The sequence below is a fragment of the Mytilus californianus genome, unplaced genomic scaffold, assembly GCF_021869535.1.
Source record: "Mytilus californianus isolate M0D057914Y unplaced genomic scaffold, xbMytCali1.0.p SCAF_3, whole genome shotgun sequence".
In the NCBI taxonomy this organism is placed as follows: domain Eukaryota; kingdom Metazoa; phylum Mollusca; class Bivalvia; order Mytilida; family Mytilidae; genus Mytilus; species Mytilus californianus.
Window position 1 is genome coordinate 121,818,373 of NW_026262679.1, and position 20,620 is coordinate 121,838,992.

A 20,620-nucleotide genomic window follows, 5' to 3' on the forward strand; every position below is an offset into this window, starting at 1 on the left:
ATATTTCTCAAAATATCCAAAATTTATGATTAATTTAGTTAAAATTCCAGCCGAGATGAAGATGACCCATTTAAAAAAAAAAACTATTTCCCAAAATCCTCACTTCCTAGAGTATAAAATAAATCTTTAAACCAATATCCGTAAAATTTGACTCACCTGAATACCAGGATAACATAAATTAAATGTTAGGAAATCTGATCAGGTCCATCAAATTTTATGGAGTTTGGTTTGTAAAGAAATAAAATAGCCTTACTAGAAGTCATAATTGTTTATCCTGTTTTGGACCTTTTGATTCTGAAATAATGATTTTCTTATCTTACAGGTTCATTATAACCATGTTACAGGGAAAGTTAAAAATCAGAAAAGCACAAACAAACAAATAAGGAAAGTTAATAATCAGTAAAGCAAACATCCTTAAAAGATCCCGGATACACATACTTTATGAAATTTCTCATTATCTGTTTGTTTGATTTTACAGAATTAATTTACTGTGGTAAAAAATTACAAGACAATCAACCATTAGAGGGTGCTGGTTTAAAAGCTGGTGCTACAGTTTTTGCATTAAAGAAATTTGTTGCAGAGAAAGATGACTCACAGGGTAAATTTTTGTTATAACATTACTTAAAATGCATAGATTATATCATTTCATGCAAAGTGTAGAATATATCATTACATAACATGTGTAGAATATATCATTACATAACATGTGTAGAATATATCATTATATAACATGTGTAGAATATATCATTACATAACATGTGTAGAATATATCATTATATAACATGTGTAGAATATATCATTACATAACAAGTGTAGAATATATCATTATATAACATGTGTAGAATATATCATTACATAACGTGTGTAGAATATATCATGACATAACATTTGTAGAATATATCATTACATAACATGTGTAGATTATATCATTATATACAAAGGGTAGAAGATATTTAATGTTGATAAGAATTGCATACTAGTAGAAGTGTAAAAAAGTAAATTGAATTATTGTCAAATGTTCAATGCTTCAAAATTTTGTAGATTTACTTCACAGCATATTTAAATCTATTAAAGCAGTAGAATAATCTTATAACATGTGTTTTAAGCTCACCTTTCTTTAGCCATCACTTGGCGTCCGTCGGCGTCGTCCGTCTGGTGTAAACTATTTCAAGCATCTTCTCCTCTGAAACTACTGAACCAATTCCAACCAAACTTAAGCTAAATGATCTTTAGGGTATCTAGAATAAAGTTTGTGTTTTATTTTTTGTTTCATCAAAAAACATGTACGCCATGGCTAAAAATAGAACATAGGGGTAAAATGCAGTTTTTGGCTTATATCTCAAAAACCAAAGTAGTTAGAGCAAATCTGACAAGGAATAAAAGTGTTCATAAGGTAAAGTTCTATCAGCCCTGAAATTTTCAGATGAATCTAACAACCCATTGTTGGGTTGCTGCCACTAAATTGGTAATTTTAAGGAAATTTTGCAGTTTTTATACGACCGCAAAAATTAAAAATTTTTTGGTCGTATATTGGTATGACGTTGGCGTCGTCCGAAGACACATTGGTTTTCGCACTCTAACTTTAGTTTAAGTGAATGGATCTCCATGAAATTTTACCATAAGGTTCTATACCACGAAAGGAAGGTTGGGATTGATTTTGGGGGTTATGGTACCAACAGTTAAGGAAAAAGGGGCCAAAAATAAGCATTTTTGTAACTTCCAGACAATAACTTCTGTGTAAGTGTATGGATCTCTCTGACATTGTACCACAAGGTTCCATATCACAAAGGGAAGGCTGTTATTGATTTTGGGGGTAATTGCCTCAACATTTTAGGAATTAGGGGCCACAAAAGGGGCAAAAAACAAGCATTTTTCTAGTTTCATGACAATAACTTGTGTGTAAGTGTTTGGATATTTCTGAAATTGTACTACAAGGTTCCATATCACAAAGGGAAAGCTGGAATTGAGTTTGGGGGTAATTGCCCGAAACGTTTAGGAATTGGGGGCCAAAAAGGGGCCAAAAATAAGCATTTTTCTAGTTTCCAGACAATAACTTGTGTTCAAGTGTATGGATCTCTCTGAAATTGTACTGCAAGGTACCATACCACAAAGGGAAGGCTGGGATTGAGTTTGGGGGTGATGAATCATAAGGGGGTTCAAAAAATTTTTTGGGGGGGGCAGGGATTTTTTTTTTTTTTCTTTTTTTTTCTTTTTTTCCTTTTTTTTTCTTTTAAAATTTTCCATTTTAAGTTGGTTATTTCTGATTTATATTTAAAAGCAAATAATAATGATATGGTAGGAGATACACACCAAACAGAATGTGTAAATTATTATATAATAAGTATTGTGCAATAGCAAGAAATTTTCAATTGCACAGTATTGCACATTAGCAAGAAATGTTCAATTGCACAGTATTGCACAATAGCAAGAAATCTCCAATTGCACAGTATTGCGCAATAGCAAGAAATATCCAATAGCACAATATTGCGCAATAGCAAGAAATTGTCAATTGTACAGTATTGCGCAATAGCAAGAAATATTCAATTGCACAGTATTGTGCAAAAGAAGATACTTCGTATAAATTGCTTATTTCTTGATCAATTTCAATAGGGTTTTATTCTTGAATTCTTGGGGTTCTTTAATATGCTGAATCTAACCGTGTATTAAGTTTTTGGATTTTGGGCCCCGTTTTTAAATTGGTCCACATTGAGGTCCAAAGGGTCCAAAATTTAACTTTGTTTGATTTCATCAGAAATTGAATTATTGGGGTTCTTTGATATGCCGAATCTAACCGTGTATTTAGATTCTTAATTTTTGGTTCCGTTTTCAAATTGGTCTACATTAAGGTCCAAAGGGTCCAAAATTAAACTTTGTTTGATTTTAACAAAAATTGAATTCTTAGGGTTCTCTGATATGCTGAATCTAAACATGTATTTAGATTTTTGATTATGGGCCCAGTTTTCAAGTTGGTCCAAATCGGGGTCCAAAATTAAACTTTGTTTGATTTCAACAAAAATTGAATATATGGGGTTCTTTGATATGCTGAATCTAACCATGTATTTAGATTTTTGATTATGGGCCCAGTTTTCAAGTTGGTCCAAATCGGGGTCCAAAATTAAACTTTGTTTGATTTCAACAAAAATTGAATATATGGGGTTCTTTGATATGCTGAATCTAACCATGTATTTAGATTTTTGATTTTTGGGCCCCGTTATCAACTTTGTCCACATTGAGGTCAAAAGGGTCCAAAATTAAACTTTGTTTGATTTCAACAAAAATTGAATGTATGGGGTTCTTTGATATGCTGAATCTAACCATGTATTTAGATTTTTGATTATGAGCCCAGTTTTCAAGTTGGTCCAAATCGGGGTCCAAAATTAAACTTTGTTTGATTTCAACAAAAATTGAATATATGGGGTTCTTTGATATGCTGAATCTAACCATGTATTTAGATTTTTGATTATGGGCCCAGTTTTCAAGTTGGTCCAAATCGGGGTCCAAAATTAAACTTTGTTTGATTTCAACAAAAATTGAATATATGGGGTTCTTTGATATGCTGAATCTAACCATGTATTTAGATTTTTGATTATGGGCCCAGTTTTCAAGTTGGTCCAAATCGGGGTCCAAAATTAAACTTTGTTTGATTTCAACAAAAATTGAATATATGGGGTTCTTTGATATGCTGAATCTAACCATGTATTTAGATTTTTGATTTTTGGGCCCCGTTATCAACTTTGTCCACATTGAGGTCAAAAGGGTCCAAAATTAAACTTTGTTTGATTTCAACAAAAATTGAATGTATGGGGTTCTTTGATATGCTGAATCTAACCATGTATTTAAATTTTTGATTATGAGCCCAGTTTTCAAGTTGGTCCAAATCGGGGTCCAAAATTAAACTTTGTTTGATTTCAACAAAAATTGAATATATGGGGTTCTTTGATATGCTGAATCTAACCATGTATTTAGATTTTTGATTATGGGCCCAGTTTTCAAGTTGGTCCAAATCGGGGTCCAAAATTAAACTTTGTTTGATTTCAACAGAAATTGAATTATTGGGGTTCTTTGATATGCTGAATCTAACCGTGTATTTAGATTCTTAATTTTTGGTTCCGTTTTCAGATTGGTCTACATTAAGGTCCAAAGGGTCCAAAATTAAACTTTGTTTGATTTTAACAAAAATTGAATTCTTAGGGTTCTTTGAATGCTGAATCTAAACATGTATTTAGATTTTTGATTATGGGCCCAGTTTTCAAGTTGGTCCAAATCGGGGTCCAAAATTAAACTTTGTTTGATTTCAACAAAAATTGAATATATGGGGTTCTTTGATATGCTGAATCTAACCATGTATTTAGATTTTTGATTTTTGGGCCCTGTTATCAACTTTGTCCACATTGAGGTCAAAAGGGTCCAAAATTAAACTTTGTTTGATTTCATCAAAAATTGAATTCTTGGGGGTTCATTAATATGCTGAATCTAACCATGTATTTAGATTTTGGATATTGGACCATAATAGGTGAATGTCCAATTTAAAATTTTTAAGTTCTTAGACCACATTCATTCTGTGTCAGAAACCTATGCTGTGTCAAATATTTAATCACAATCCAAATTCAGAGCTGTATCAAGCTTGAATGTTGTGTCCATACTTGCCCCAACTGTTCAGGGTTCAACCTCTGTGGTCGTATCAAGCTGCGCCCTGCGGAGCATTTTGTTGGTTATTATCTTGAATAGTATTAATGTTAAAGATAAACTGTTAACAGCAAATATGTTCAGCAAAGTAAGATCTACAAATAAGCTTATATGACCAAAATTGTCAATTGACCCCTTAAAGAGCTAATGCCCTAAAGGACAATTTTACACAATTAGTTTATCATGTTTTCTAACTTTAAAAAATCTTCTCCTCTGAAACCACTGAACCAATTCCAACCAAACTTATGCTGAATGATGCTTAGGGTATCTAGAATAAAGATTGTGTTTTATTTACTGTTTCGTCAAAAAACATAGCCGCCATGGCTAAAATTAGAACATAGGAGTAAAATGCAGTTTTTGGCTAATATATCTCAAACACTTAAGCAATTAGAGCAAATCTGATGTGAGGTTAAAATGTTCATTAGGCCAATTTCTATCAGCCATGAAATTTTCAAACGAATCTAACAGTCCATTGTTGGGTTGCTGTCACTAAATTGGTAATTTTAAGGAATTTTGCAGTTTTTATACGACCGCAAAAAAATTTTGTGGTCGTATATTGGTATGACGTTGGCGTCGTCGTCGTCGTCCGAAGACACATTGGTTTTCGCACTCTAACTTTAGTTTAAGTGAATGGATCTTTTTGAAATTTGACCATAAGATTAAATACCACAAAAGGAAGGTTGGGATTGATTTTGGGGGTTATGTTACCAACAGTTAAGGAATTAGGGGCCAAAAAGGGGCCAAAAATAAGCATTTTCTAGTTTCCAGACAATAACTGTGGAACGGTGTATGGATCTCTCTGAAATTATACTACAAGTTTCCATACCACAAAGGGATGGTTAGGATTTGCTTTGGGGGGTTATGGCTCAAACCGTTTAGGAATTAGGGGCAAAAAAGGGGGAAAAACAAGGTTGTCCTGGTTAATGGACAAATACTTTAGTACAAAACATAATTTAAAGCAGTGTAAGGGAGATAAATCAAATACATCATTGAAATTATCTCCCTTACACTGCTTTTAAATTATGTATAAAGTAATGGTTAATGAACAATAAAGATAATTTAAAACAGTGTAAGGGAGGTAATCCAAATACAACGTTTTGGTTACTTCCCTTACACTGCTTTTAAATTATGTTTAAAGAAATGCATATTTATAAAGGAAGACCAGTAAAAATATCTGCAAATGTTGCATCTTTTTTTTTTACAAAAAAATCCATATGAAAGATTTGACACTATATTTTTAATTCTATTATAAAATAGATTAAGTTAGCACTATGGTAAATTTAAATGGGTAATTATGGTTGCCAACTCCATTGGAAATTTGAATTGAGATTATGACCATATCTTGAGGGAAAGAATTTTTTGGGGGGAAAAGGGGGGGGGGGGATAAAAAGAAATTGTGGGGGGTCAATTTTTTCTCATTTCAGATTTCAGAAATTAAAAAGAATTATTCTTCAAATATTATTTTTTTTTCAAATTTCAAATATTGAATCATTTCAAGAAGTAATCTTTAATTGCACAGTATGGCGCATTAGATTTGTAAAATCTTTGATCACATTTATTTATTTGTTATGCCGAATCTAACAGTGTATTTAGATTTTTAATTTTGTGTCCAGTTTTCAAATTGGTCTACATTAAGGTCCAAAGGGTCCAAAATTAAACTTTGTTTGTTTGATTTTAGCAAAAATTGAATATACATGTATGAGGTTCTTTGATATGCTGAATCTAAACATGTATTTAGATTTTTGATTTTTGGCCCAGATTTCAAGTTGGTCCAAATTGGGGTCCAAAATTAAACTTTGTTTGATTTCAACAAAAATTGAATAAATGGGGTTCTTTGATATGCTGATCCTAACCATGTATTTAGATTTTTTATTTGTGGACCCCGTTATCAAATTGGTTCATATTGAGGTCAAAAGGGTCCAAAATTAAACTTTGTTTGATTTCATCAAAAATTGAATTATTGGGGTTCTTTGATATGCCAAATCTAACCGTGTATTTAGATTTTTAATTTTGGGTCCTGTTTTTTAAATTGGTCTTCATTGAGGTCCAAAGGGTCCAAAATTAAACTTAGTTTGATTTTAACAAAAATTGAATTCTTGGGGTTCTTTGATATGCTGAATCTAAACATGTGTTTAGATTTTTGATTATGGGCCTAGTTTTCAAGTTGGTCCAAATTGTGGTCCAAAATTAAAATTGATTGATTTCAACAAAAATTGAATATATGGGGTTCTTTGATATGCTGAATCTAACCATGAATTTAGATTTTTTATTTGTGGGCCCCGCTATCAAATTGGTTCATATTGAGGTCAAAAGGGTCCAAAATTAAACTTTGTTTGATTTCATCAAAAATTGAATTATTTGGGTTCTTTGATATTCCAAATTTAACTGTGTATTTAGATTTTTAATTTTAAGTCCTGTTTTTAAATTGGTCTACATTAAGGTCCAAAGGGTCCAAAATTAATCTTAGTTTGATTTTAGCAAAAATTGAATTCTTGGGGTTCTTTGATATGCTGAATCTAAACATGTGTTTAAATTTTTGATTATGGGCCCAGTTTTCAAGTTTGTCCAAGTTGGGGTCCAAAATTAAACTTTGTTTGATTTTAACAAAAATTGAATATATGGGGTTCTTTGATATGCTGAATCTAACCATGTATTTTGATTTTGGACATTGGACCATAATAGGTAAATTAAAAAAAATTCAAGTTCTTAGACCACATTCTTTCTGTGTCAGAAACCTATGCTGTGTCAAATATTTAATAACAATCCAAATTCAGAGCTGTATCAAGCTTGAATGTTGTGTCCATACTTGCCCCAACTGTTCAGGGTTCGACCTCTGCGGTCGTATCAAGCTGCGCCCCAGCTAAGCATTTTATTGGTCATTATCTTGAATATTATTAATGATAAATATAAACTGTGAACAGCAAAAATGTTCAGCAAAGTAAGATCTACAAATAAGTTAAAACTGACCAAAATTGTCAAATGTGTCCTTAAGGAGTTATTGGCCTTTTAAGACAATTTTTCACAATTTGTTCGTCTAGTTTGCTTACTTTAAAAAATCTTCTCCTTTGAAACTGCTGAATCAATTTCAGCCAAACTTGGACTGAATGAGTTTCAGAGTATCTAGTATAAATTTTGTATTTTATTTTCTTGTACGTCAAGAAACAGCCACTATGGCTAAAATGGAACATAGGGGTAAAATGTATTTCTTTGCTTTTGAAAAAAATATGACAGATAAAAAGAACATCTCAATGGAATTTTTAAGCCACTCATTAATATATATTAAAAAGCAAAAAAATCATTGATGAAAGATTTAAGCAAAAAATTACAGATGAGCGATTCAGGCTCTTGAGAGCCTCTTGTTTACATCTATATTTTCTTTTTTTTGTTTTATTGGAAAATGGAAGGAGGTGTAATATCTATCATACTCGCGTAGTTAAAGCCAGAATTTATACTATTATAATATCATAGAAAAATATAGAAACATATAATTATATTTGCAATTAAAAACAATTTTCTAACATGAATAAAGTAAGTAAACATAACTTATTTTCATAGATATGATGGCAGATGTAGATGTTAGACAGCTAACACAAACAGTTAGAGCAGCATTGGTGACACAAGATTATTCGGCTATAGTAAGTTTATTATGTAATCATTGTATTTGTCCAGGATCATAAAAAACATCCTTTCTTTTAACACCAAAATACTGGTCAAGATAAATTTTTAGCAGTACAGCTTTCTGCTTGTTTAGGAGTTTTGCCTTAATTGCAAAATTTACAGTTAACTGGTGATAAGTTTTGCTTACCTTCAAAACAAAAGTCAGAATATTTTGGAGAAAAAAGTATCAAGCACTGGTATCATTTGAAATTCAGTAATGAAGAAGTTGAAACATTTTTTGCTTCATGTAGGATTTATGTGCTTCAAAACAAGGAGAATTGGTTGATTCTGTGAGATAGCTCGAGTTTACTTTAATCAAAAGCCTGAAAGAATCATATTGAATCCAATTTACAGTAAAACAGCCATTATCATTTGTTGAGTATGCTAAAAAATCCATAATATTTAAATTTTCTGCATAATGATTCAAGTTTTCATATTTGGAATATGATTTCTGATAGTTAGAAATGGATTTTAAAGGTAGCAGATTTTTTGTTACAGATTAAAAGCTGGTGACAAGTTTAAATTTCCAAATTTGTTGTCTCTGTTTAATAGGAATGAAAGGAAATTTAAGATATACATCAATTACAAAGCAACTTAATAACACATCAGAGTAAAATGTGTCTATATACCTTGTTTCCTTTGATCTGTTCTATTTGATATATATTTTGTAGGTAGAAAGAATGGTGAACAATCCAGAGACACTAGAAAATGTTATTGCAGCTTCTCCAGGCTTAGAGAAGGACCCAGTGGCTATTGGTAGATCTATTTTAAGTTAACCTCTGTCAATATACCTTATAACACTATACATAAAAGAATTATACTAAAATATGCTCAAATCATTTAAAGAAATTCTGACTTGAAAATGACATATAGTCCGTTTGACTTCTTTAAATCTTCAGAAAATAATTCTTTAAAACTTCATTTCTGCAAATAAACATTTTTTTTCTTGATGTATGTTAATGTATGATATATAAGTATATATGAATGGAAGGCTGTTACACTATTCATACTTACTCCATCAAGTATTTTATATAAAAAAAAAGGAGTAACATAGAGACCTAATGGGTAACTTTTTTGATTATTAGCCTAAAATTATGATATTCATAGTCAGAGTTCGTATATATCATACATTAACATACATCAAGAAAAAAAATAAATTTTTAAGAATTATTTTCTGAAGATTTATAGAAGTCAAAAGGACTATACTTAACATGTCATAAAATCAAACATTATAATTTCATGAAATATATTCTAATATCTGCTCAAAGTTAAAAAGCAACAATTATTAAAAAAAAATCATATTTTTTTTGTTACAGCTATGCTTCAAGACAGGGCTTTGTTAGCTATTCTAGCACATCCAGGAAATATCAGACAGTGAGTTCTGTAAATTGAAATCAGTTATTTATGTTTAAGGTAGAATAGGAGTATGAACAAAAAAATGACACTTAAAAGATATGTCAAAATTTAGATCATTTCTGATTATTTTCGTAGATATACATAATAAAAAGATATACATAACGAAAAGGTCACCATGCTTTTTTTCAAGCTAGGTAGAGGTTGTGCACAACTTTCATATTTTGTATGAATTGTATATGAAATAAGCACTGTTATATGACTTGATAGATAATTAATAGAAAGAATTTCAAAAGAAATTATGAGCAACTAGATCTTACAAAATTCCATCAGAAAAGAAAAAAAATTAAATCACCTCAGTCATTTTCTTGTTGCATAACAACATAGATAATTTATTTACTGTACAATATTTTATAAAAACATATCTGAGTGATCTCAACATAAAAACATTTAAAGAAAAAGAAAAAAAAAATCTTGAAAAAAAGCTACTAGCATAAGATAAAGTCATATGAATTTAGTCATTTAAAAAAAGACTATTATATAAATTCCATTATTTGCCTCAACATTTCCTAATTTCAGCACCTTCACCAATTATTTATGGTTGCTTATAGTATTTTTATCTAATATTACACTACCTTACTGCAAATTTTGGTTCATCAGGTGGATTGTTGTACTTCTTCTATTCATGTTTAATTGTGATATAAGGTCAATACAGTTCACAGAACTAAAATTTTTCATTTAAATTTGCTCTGTAAAAATATAATGTCTGTAAAAGCAAACAAAAAATCCCTAGAATGAACTGGCCTAAATATTGGAAGGTAGAAAACAAAAAGTAAGAAAAATAATGACACAATCTTCACTTGTGCAAGAAATTGATTTTTATTATTTAATCAGATTTGAAAAAATTGTTTTAAAATATATTTCACAGAATATTAGAGAAACATCCAGCTTTTGGACAAGCAGCAATGATGGTAGCAGCAGCAGTCTGTGAAGAAGGCTCTAAGATGGAGGCTGGTGCAGAAAGATTAGCTCCTGGTATTTGTTTTCATTTTTAGCTCACTTGGTCTGGGAACCTGCTGTCTTAGTATCTATAACATTCTCATTTTCTGAAATAGATAATAATTCAATTATCTGGATAAAAGTCCCTGTTTCTTTTCTATAGTATTAAACATACAAAGCATACCCATAAAGGTTGCCAAAAATGACTAGGTAACCTTTATCTTCTAGGAGGTGAATAGAATTTGTCGGTTTCAAAGGGTCTGTGGATTCTTAGGAAAATTCCATTCTGGAGTTAAGAGGTACCATTTGAATAATGATTCTAGTACGGTAGATATACTTTAATCTTGAGCAATGAATGTGTTTACTAATAATCAGATCATAATTGTGATGGTAAAACTTGTAGTGTCTATTTCTCCCTAAAACTACTACTTGAATATAGATGTAATTGTGTAAACTCAATACATTGAGATCAAAATGCAACTTTTGATCCATGATAAAATCATTACAATAAGCTTGCCTTTTCTGTATCAGACCTAATGTTATTTTCTAGAATTGATTGTGTAATTGATTTGTAATTTCCAAGGGCTTACTATTTTGATTATTTCCAGGTGCTTACTCATTTGAACAAATGTCAGATGATGAAGATATGGAACCACAAAATAGACCAGGAACTTCTGTAAGTGTTTTATGTGGGGAGAACCACAAAATAGACCAGGAACTTCTGTAAGTGTTTTATGTGGGGAGATCCACAAAATAGACCAGGAACTTCTGTAAGTGTTTTATGTGGGGAGATCCAAAAAATAGACCAGGAACTTCTGTAAGTGTTTTATGTGGGGAGAACCACAAAATAGACCAGAAACTTCTGTAAGTGTTTTATGTGGGGAGAACCACAAAATAGACCAGGAACTTCTGTAAGTGTTTTATGTGGGGAGATCCACAAAATAGACCAGGAACTTCTGTAAGTGTTTTATGAGGGGAGATCCAAAAAAAAGACCAGGAACTTCTGTAAGTGTTTTATGTGGGGAGAACCACAAAATAGACCAGGAACTTCTGTAAGTGTTTTATGTGGGGAGAACCACAAAATAGACCAGGAACTTCTGTAAGTGTTTTATGTGGGGAGATCCACAAAATAGACCAGGAACTTCTGTAAGTGTTTTATGTGGGGAGATCCAAAAAATAGACCAGGAACTTCTGTAAGTGTTTTATGTGGGGAGAACCACAAAATAGACCAGGAACTTCTGTAAGTGTTTTATGTGGGAAAAACCACAAAATAGACCAGGAACTTCTGTAAGTGTTTTATGTGGGGAGATCCAAAAAATAGACAAGGAAATTCTGTAAGTGTTTAATGTAGGGAGAACCATAAAATAGACGAGAAACTTCTGTAAGTGTTTATTGTGGGGAGAACAACAAAATAGGCAAGGAAATTCTGTAATTGTTTTTTTTGGGAGAACCACAAAATAGACAAGGAACTTCTGTAAGTGTTTTAATTGGGGGAGAACCACAAAAAAGATATGGAACTTCTGTTATTGTTTTGTGTTGGTAGAACCAAAAAAATAGACCAGAAACTTTTGTAAGTGTTTAATGTGGTGAGAACCCCAAAATAGACCAGGAACTTGTTGGGAGAACCACAAAATAGACTAGGAACTTCTGTAAGTGTTTTATGTGGGGAGAACCCCAAAATCGACCAAGAATTTCTGTAAGTGTTTTATGTTGGGAGAACCACAAAGTAGACGAGGAAATTCTGTAAGTGTTTTATGTGGGGAGAACCACAAAAAAGGCAAGGAACTTCTGTAAGTGTTTTATGTGGGTAGAACCACAAAATAGACCAGAAACTTCTGTAAGTGTTGTAATGTGGGGAGTACCCCAAAATAGACCAGGAAATTGTTGGAAGCACCACAAAATAGACAAGGAAGTTCTGTAAGTGTTTTATGTGGGGAGAACCACAAAATAGACTAGGAACTTCTGTCCTTCAACTTCACGCCATATAATAGATTGACCAACGTCTAGATAAGTTGTAAAAGAATGCAAAAAAGAATTACCAATATTTCATGGTTAAGTTGCTTGGAAGAATTTTTAAAACATCTTTACTTAGTAAAAGTTCACATTCAAGTTTAGTAATTTCATATACTGAGCGACCTGTAACTTAGTGTGAGGATGCAGCTCAGGAAATGTCAACCTCCAACAAAAAGAAGGTTACTTTGACCTATATTTCACATTTTATAAGTTTATGCATGTTGAGCTCATATCTGATACATGTAGTAACCTTACCTTTACCATAATTCTCTCCGCGCCAGAAGTCGCATAAGGCCTCCACTATCTGATAGTAAGTGTCCTACAATTGTTTAACCTGCTGTAAGGGTGGTATTTAAATTTTATCACAGCTATCCATGTAAAGTAAGCTGGGGGAAAATAAAATAAAAATTGTGAATGCCAACCCAACACTGGTTGAATTTACAAGCTTATGAAAATGTAAAAATCTTTCCTCAAGGCAAAAATGTGCTTTTAGAAATACAGGTTTTATTGCCATTTGTTTTGATTAAAACTTGCATGGCAAATACGCTAGGTTTTTGTAATTAAATAGGTGACTGGCAACTATTATATTTTTTATAGGCTCCAAGATCAGCAATAACACCAGCACAGTTAGCAGCTGCCTTAGCCTCAGCAGGAGGCCCATCTCAACCAGACACCAGTCCACAACCACAGGTATTTTATAATATTATTTCAAATTGTTTTTCAAAAATCAGTTTACAAGTACTTATGGATACCAAAATTTAGAGTCATCCAAGGTTTGTATATATACAAAAATTGAAAAGTTAGTGTCACAAAGTATAAAGTGTTAATATAGGTATTATTTGTAGAAACTGTTAATTTGGGTTAAGATAGATCTTGTTTCTAAACTTCACAAATATGACTGGTTCAAATGAATTCTATCAACAATGAATGGGAGTTTTTATGCTGTAGAGTTGTTTCTATGTCAGGTGAAATATGTTCAACACACTAAAGTTCCACACTAAAGGTGTTAATTACCAGTCACCATAAACATTTCATTTTAACTGATATACAAACAAGAATGTTTACACAGCTTTAATCTCTTTTGAAAATGAATAGGTAACATAAGAAATTACTTTACAAGGGATTGACAAATTACTACGACACATCGTAGTTTTCGACACAACGAGGTTCTGCTGTATTATATAAGGAATATATTACATGTATGTTCAAATGTCAAGCTTGTTAGGAATAGTTACTGGATACTGAAATACTCATATATTTGTTACCTATAATAAATGTTCTAAACATATTCTCTATGTTATAAAATGTTAATTAATATTAAAAATTTTACAAGATTCTTCTTGAATTCTCATATAAGAAATGGAAACAAGGCTTCAAAAAGGGTCATAATTGCAGGACAAAATCTTTTCTTACAATATTTGTAGAGGTAGTATAACACTGAACAGGACCAAAAGAATATTTTATATAATAAAGAAAAATATTGACGTTTAGGCAAATTTTTTGACAGGACAGTTTCCCTAAACATGGGCACACTTTTCCAGTTATTCAAGTGAAATGAATAGTAAATGTAAAAACAACGTCTTATTACATACCCAGTCATTAAAACAATTACAAATAAGACATAAACGTCACTGTGATATACCTGTTCACCTGACAGGTAAAAAAATAGGATACCGGGTAAGTTAATCTTTCTAAATTTGTTTTTCATGATGTATTGAATTTCAACTAAATAATTTTAGCAGTAAATGATTTAGTGTGTCAAAATAATTTCAAGACTGATTGAATTCAAAAGGTTTTTGCCGAATAATGGACAGAGTCATGTTGTTAACATGTGTACTAGTGTGCACGTGCACACAGATGGTGAAACTAATATATGCATACAAAATATTTAAGATGAATAAATCAGTTCTATAACTTATCTTATGTTCATCTCAAGTTTTTATTTAAAGAAAATCATGAAAAGAACCAACAAATTTTAAGGATGCTTGACAATATCCACAGATTTTATATATTCTGTCTCTGTTCTGAGTGTTTTGGTGTTATGTTGACATCCAGTATTAATAGGTAAATGTGTGCTAGTAAACTTTCTTATTAGGGTGTTGTTGAATTAATAAAGAGTATAGTTACTATAGTTCACACTAAAGTCCACTGATAATTTACAACTCAAAGGTATCACTGGTCAACAGAACCCATTTTGATGTACCAGTTACTGTCAGTTAACAGAAACCATATGAATCTACGAGTTACTGTCAGTTAAAGGAACCGACACCAAAATGCATAACCATGGTCTCCTTTATGGTTACGTGGATTGCCTGCAATGCCTTGAGATAAGAAAGCAAAAGGGATTAAAAAGTGATAAATAAATGTCACACTCAAAAAGTTGTATAACCTTAATGAAAAGTTAAGAATGCACCAGTGAAACATTTGTACATTATTTCAGGGAGGACCACCTATCATCTCTAGTGATTTTTTCTCACAAGCCATTGATCAAGCACAAAGAACAACTGCACCATCTGATGTAAGTATATCAGATCTATGCTTGTTCAGTCACACCATAACATGTTACCACTTTTGTCATACACATCAATTTGGGTTAAAAGTTACAATCTAACTGGACTGATCTCATATTTGTTTTAATGAAGTGTAAAAGTATCTGTTAGAAATAAAGAATCAATGAAACATACACAGTTTGTTTCAAAATCACTGTAGATCATATCTTTGTCTAGCCTGCTAAAAATTTGGCATTTTGTAGATTTAAGTAAATAACTGAAACAGAAATTGTGCAAAATTTTGCTGTTATATATAGCTATTTAATATATTTTTATGTCTTTAATTTAAGTGTACAGTATTTTAACAAGCACACTACTCTGATGACAAACAATCGAAAATCCTTTTGTATATTTTTTTTTCTAAATAAGGGAAAGTATGACATTGTGAACAATCTGTTCAAATTGTTTATGCAAGGATTATCTTAGTTTTATCTGTTTTGACTGTTGGTCTAAAATAACAAAACATGTAAAATAACAAAACATGTAAAATAACAAAACATGTAAAATAACAAAACATGTAAAACTGTTTTCAAATTCTGAACAACTCAAGTATAATAGCAGAGATTGTTTGGAAAATTCAACACAAAGTTTCACCGATGAATTTCTCATATAAACCTGCATTGTTATATAAAATGTCTACCCAACATTAAAATGAGGACAGGAATTGAATTGCAAATTTGATTGTTTTTCCTTATTTTTATTATATGCCTGTCGATGATCTAACATAAAATGGTATACAAATGTCCATGCAATTGTCCATCTGTTAACACTTAGTATGATAACTCAAATTTGCTTGTGATTTGAACACAACATTAGGAATAACTAAAGAAAGCTCCCTTTTGATTTTGAAAGTTTTTGGCTTTGTTGTTTTGGAGTTACAGGACTTTAACCTTTGAATTAAGGCAATTTTTGACATAACAAGAACTAATGCAAGTATGTTTGGATTGATTTCCTTAAAACTTTACATAATTGTTGGGATTGATCAATTTTTTGAATTTTCTGGTTTGTCCTACCAGAGTCACAGAACTTTTTAAAATTGTTTGATTTTAGATAATTTTTCACATTTTGTACCATAACTTAAGTTTGCTGGATTACTGGAAACTTAATATAATTGTTGGAATTGATGAACATGACAGGTTGTTTGATTTTAGCAAATTCTGATTTGTCATTCCAGAGTTATGGGACTTTCACTATCATATAAATAAAAGGCATTTTTTAAATGTCATGCACTAGCTCTAGTATGATTAGATTATATTACCATAATCTTAATACTGTTGCTAGATTGGTGAATGTAGGCTCTTCTGGTTTGTCATTCTAATCTGACTTTTAATAGTCACATTCAACACTATATTCCTACACTTAAGGATATCCTCATGCATATTTTCTACAGGGCCATTTTTAGCTCACCTGACCCGAAGGGCCAAGTGAGCTTTTCTCATCACTTGGCGTCCATCGTCCGTCGTCGTCTTCGTCCGTCGTCGTTAGCTTTTTAAAAAAATCTTCTCCTCTGAAACCACTGGGCCAAATTTAACCAAACTTGGCCACAATCATCATTAGGGTATCTTGTTTTAAAAATGTGTCCGATGACCCCGCCAACCAACCAAGATGGCCGCCATGGCTAAAAATAGAACATAGGAGTAAAATGTAGATTTTGGCTTATATCTCTGAAACCAGCATTTAGAGTAAATCTGACATAGGGTAAAACTGATTATCAGGTCAAGATCTATCTGCCCTGAAATTTTCAGACAAATCTGACAACCTGTTGTTGGGTTGCTGCCACTGAATTGGTAATTTTAAGGAAATTTTGCAGTTTTTGGTTATTATCTTGAATATTATTATAGATAGAGATAAACTGTAAACAGCAATAATGTTCAGCAAAGTAAGATCTACAAATAAGTTGTCATGACCAAAATTGTCAGTCGACCCCTTTAGGAGTTATTGCCCTTAATAGTCAATTTTTAACAATTTTTTGTAAATTTTTGTAATCTTTTACAAAAATCTTCTTCTCTGAAACTACTGAGACAAATTTAACCATACTTGGCCATCATCATTATTAGGGTATCTAAAATTTTGTCCGATGACCCCGCCTTCCAACCATCATGGCCGACTTGGTTAAAAATAGAACATAGGGGTAAAATGCAGTTTTTGGTTTATATCTCTGAAACTAAAGCATTTAGAGCAAATCTGATAGGTGGCAAAAATGTTTATCAGATTAAGATTTATCTGCCCTGAAATTTTCAGACGAATCCGACAACCTGCTGCTGGGTTGCTGCCCCTGAGTTAGTAATTTTACAAAAAATTTGCAGTTTTTGTTATTATCTTAGATATTATTATAATATCTAATATCTTATACTATTAATTATGATTTTTACCTTATTTTACATGATTTCCAAAGCATCAGTAAATACAGGTGAGCTACACAGGCTCTTGAGAGCCTCTAGTTTTTGCTTCTCGTTATATCCCATTTTTTAGCTTTTGCCATCACTAGGCGTCCGTTGTCGTCGTCCGTCTGGTGTAAACTTTTTCAAACATCTTCTCCTCTTAAACTGCTGAACCAATTCCAACCAAACTTAAGCTGAATGATCCTTAGGGTATCTAAATAAAGTTTGTGTTTTATTTTCTGTTTCGTCAAAAAACATGGCCGCCATGGCTAAAGATAGAACATAGGGGTAAAATGCAGTGGTCGTATATTGGTATGATGTTGGCGTCGGCGTCGGCGTTGTCGTCGTCGTCCGAAGACACATTGGTTTTCGCACTCTAACTTTAGTTTAGGTGAATGGATCTCTATGAAATTTTACCACAAGGTTCAATACCACGAAAGGAAGGTGGGGATTGATTTTGGGGGTTATGGTACCAACAGTTAAGAAATTAGGGGCCAAAAAGGGGCCAAAAATAAGCATTTTTGTAACTTCAAGACATAACTTGTGTGTTAGTGTATGGATCTCTCTGACATTGTACCACAAGGTTCCATATCACTAAAGGAATGCTGGGATTGATTTTTGGGGTAATTGCCTCAAAATTTTAGGAATTAGGGGCCAAAAAAGGGGCAAAAACCAAGCATTTTTCTAGTTTCATGACAATGACTTGTGTGTAAGTGTATGGATCTTTCTGAAATTGTACTACAAGGTTCAATATCACAAAGGGAAAGCTGGAATTGAGTTTGGGGGTAATTGCCCAAAACGTTTAGGAATAAGGGGCCAAAAATAAGCATTTTTCTAGTTTCCAGACAATAACTTGTGTTCAAGTGTATGGATCTCTCTGAAATTGTACTGCAAGGTACCATACCACTAAAGGAAAGGCTGGGATTGATTTCGGGGGTAATTGCCTCAAAATTTTAGGAATTAGGGGCCAAAAAGGGACAAAAAAGCAAGCATTTTTCTAGTTACAGGACAATAACTTGTGTGTTAGTGTATGGATCTTTCTTAAATTGTACTACAAGGTTCCATATCACGAAGGGAAAGCTGGAATTGAGTTTGGGGGTAATTGCCCAAAATGTTTAGGAATAAGGGACCAAAAGGGGGCCAAAAATAAGCATTTTTCTAGTTTCCAGACAATAACTTGTGTTCAAGTGTAAGGATCTCTCTGAAATTGTACTGCAAGGTACCATACCACAAAGGGAATGCTGCGATTGATTTATGGGGTAATTGCCTCAAGATTTTAGGAATTAGGGGCAAAAAAGGGGCAAAAAAACAAGCATTTTTGTAGTTTCAGGACAATAACTTGTGTGTAAGTGTATGGATCTTTATGAAATTGTACAACAAGGTTCCATATCACAAAGGGAAAGCTGGGTTTGAGTTTGGGGGTAATTGCCCTAAGTGTTTAGGAATTTGGGGCCAAAAAGGGGCCAAAAACAAGCATTTTTCTAGTTTCCAGACAATAACTTGTGTTCAAGTGTATGGTCTCTCTGAAATTGTACTGCAAGGCACCATACATTGTAACACAAAGGGAAGGCTGGGATTGAGTTTGGGGATGATGAATCATAAGGGGGTTCAAAAAATTTTGAGTGGGGATTCTTTTTTTCCTTTTTTTCTTTAAAATTTTTCATTTTAAATTGGTTATTTCTGATTTATATATTAAAGCAATTAATAATGATATGGTTTGAATAGGTAAATTAAAAAAAATTTAAGTTCTTAGACCACATTCATTCTGTGTCAGAAACCTATGCTGTGTCAAATATTTAATCACAATCCAAATTCAGTGCTGTATCAAGCTTGAATGTTGTGTCCATACTTGCCCCAACAGTTCAGGGTTCGACCTCTGCGGTCGTATTAAGCTGCACCCAGCGGAGCATTTTATTGGCTTATATCTCAAAACTTAAGCATTTAGAGCAAATCTGACAAGGGATAAAAATGTTCATTAGGTCAAGTTCTATCAGCCCTGACATTTTCAGATGAATCTAACAACCAATTTGATGGGTTGCTGTCACTAAATTGGTAATTTTAAGGAAATTTTGCAGTTTTTGGTTATCTTGAATATTATAGATAAAGATAAACTGTAAACAGCAAAAATGTTCAGCAAAGTAAGATCTACAAATAAGTTTATATGACCAAAATTGTCAATTGACCCCTTAAGGAGTTATTGCCCTTTGAGGACAATTTTACACAACTTGTTAAGTCTCCCAAACGAAGTTTGGGAAGACTTATTGTTTTAGCTCAGTTCTTATTATTATTATTATTCTTCTTCTTCTTCTTCTACTTCCGCCGCTTTTAAATTTGAACTTGTCCGCACCCGTTCTCCAAAACCGCTTGTCAGATTAACTTAGGGTTTCACAATATGTTAGACTAACATGTCTAGTGGTGCAATCAGGGTTTTGTTTGTGCAATGGGGTTTATAAAGGGGTACTTTGAGGGGCAAAAAGAAAAGAGGGTTTTACTATAGAACCCTATGGGATTTTATTTCTTGAAATTTTCAAATAATTATAAATTGAAAACCTTTTGTGATAAACACAATCTTTTTAATTGAAAATGTTCTAAATGATAAAGCCCATTAAATGAAATACAAGGTTAGTTCCCAGGGGTCACCCCCACCCCCTGCCATTTAAGAAAGTTCTAATACCTTGTAAGTGGTCAAGATCCCCACCCCTAAACCATATATATTTTGGTTTGTCATGCTAAGATGGTTTGAATGATATACAGGGTTAGTCCCCGGGGGTCATCCCGACCCCCTGCCATTTGAGAAGGTTCTAATATCTTGTAAATAGTCTAGATCCCCACCCCTAAACCATATATATTCTGGTTTGTCATGATAAAGCACATCAAATGTAATACAGGGTTAGTCCCTAGGGGTCACCCCCACCCCATGCCATTAAAGAAAGTTCTGATATCTTGTAAGTGGTCAAGATCCCCACCCCTAAACCATATATA

The 20,620-nt window shown here is 32.4% G+C and overlaps 1 protein-coding gene across 1 annotated transcript in view; it reads left to right on the plus strand.

The window, feature by feature from the left end:
• The window catches only part of LOC127736038 (ubiquitin-like protein 7), a 38,120-nt gene that overhangs the window by 12,665 nt on the left and 4,835 nt on the right, over positions 1-20,620 (plus strand). Inside the window, exons 2-9 of the mRNA XM_052246537.1 lie at positions 479-598; positions 8,242-8,321; positions 9,015-9,099; positions 9,660-9,717; positions 10,625-10,731; positions 11,304-11,371; positions 13,306-13,398; positions 15,149-15,226. Of these exons, the coding sequence (XP_052102497.1) occupies positions 479-598; positions 8,242-8,321; positions 9,015-9,099; positions 9,660-9,717; positions 10,625-10,731; positions 11,304-11,371; positions 13,306-13,398; positions 15,149-15,226 (689 nt within the window). The remainder of the gene's footprint in view (positions 1-478; positions 599-8,241; positions 8,322-9,014; positions 9,100-9,659; positions 9,718-10,624; positions 10,732-11,303; positions 11,372-13,305; positions 13,399-15,148; positions 15,227-20,620) is intronic.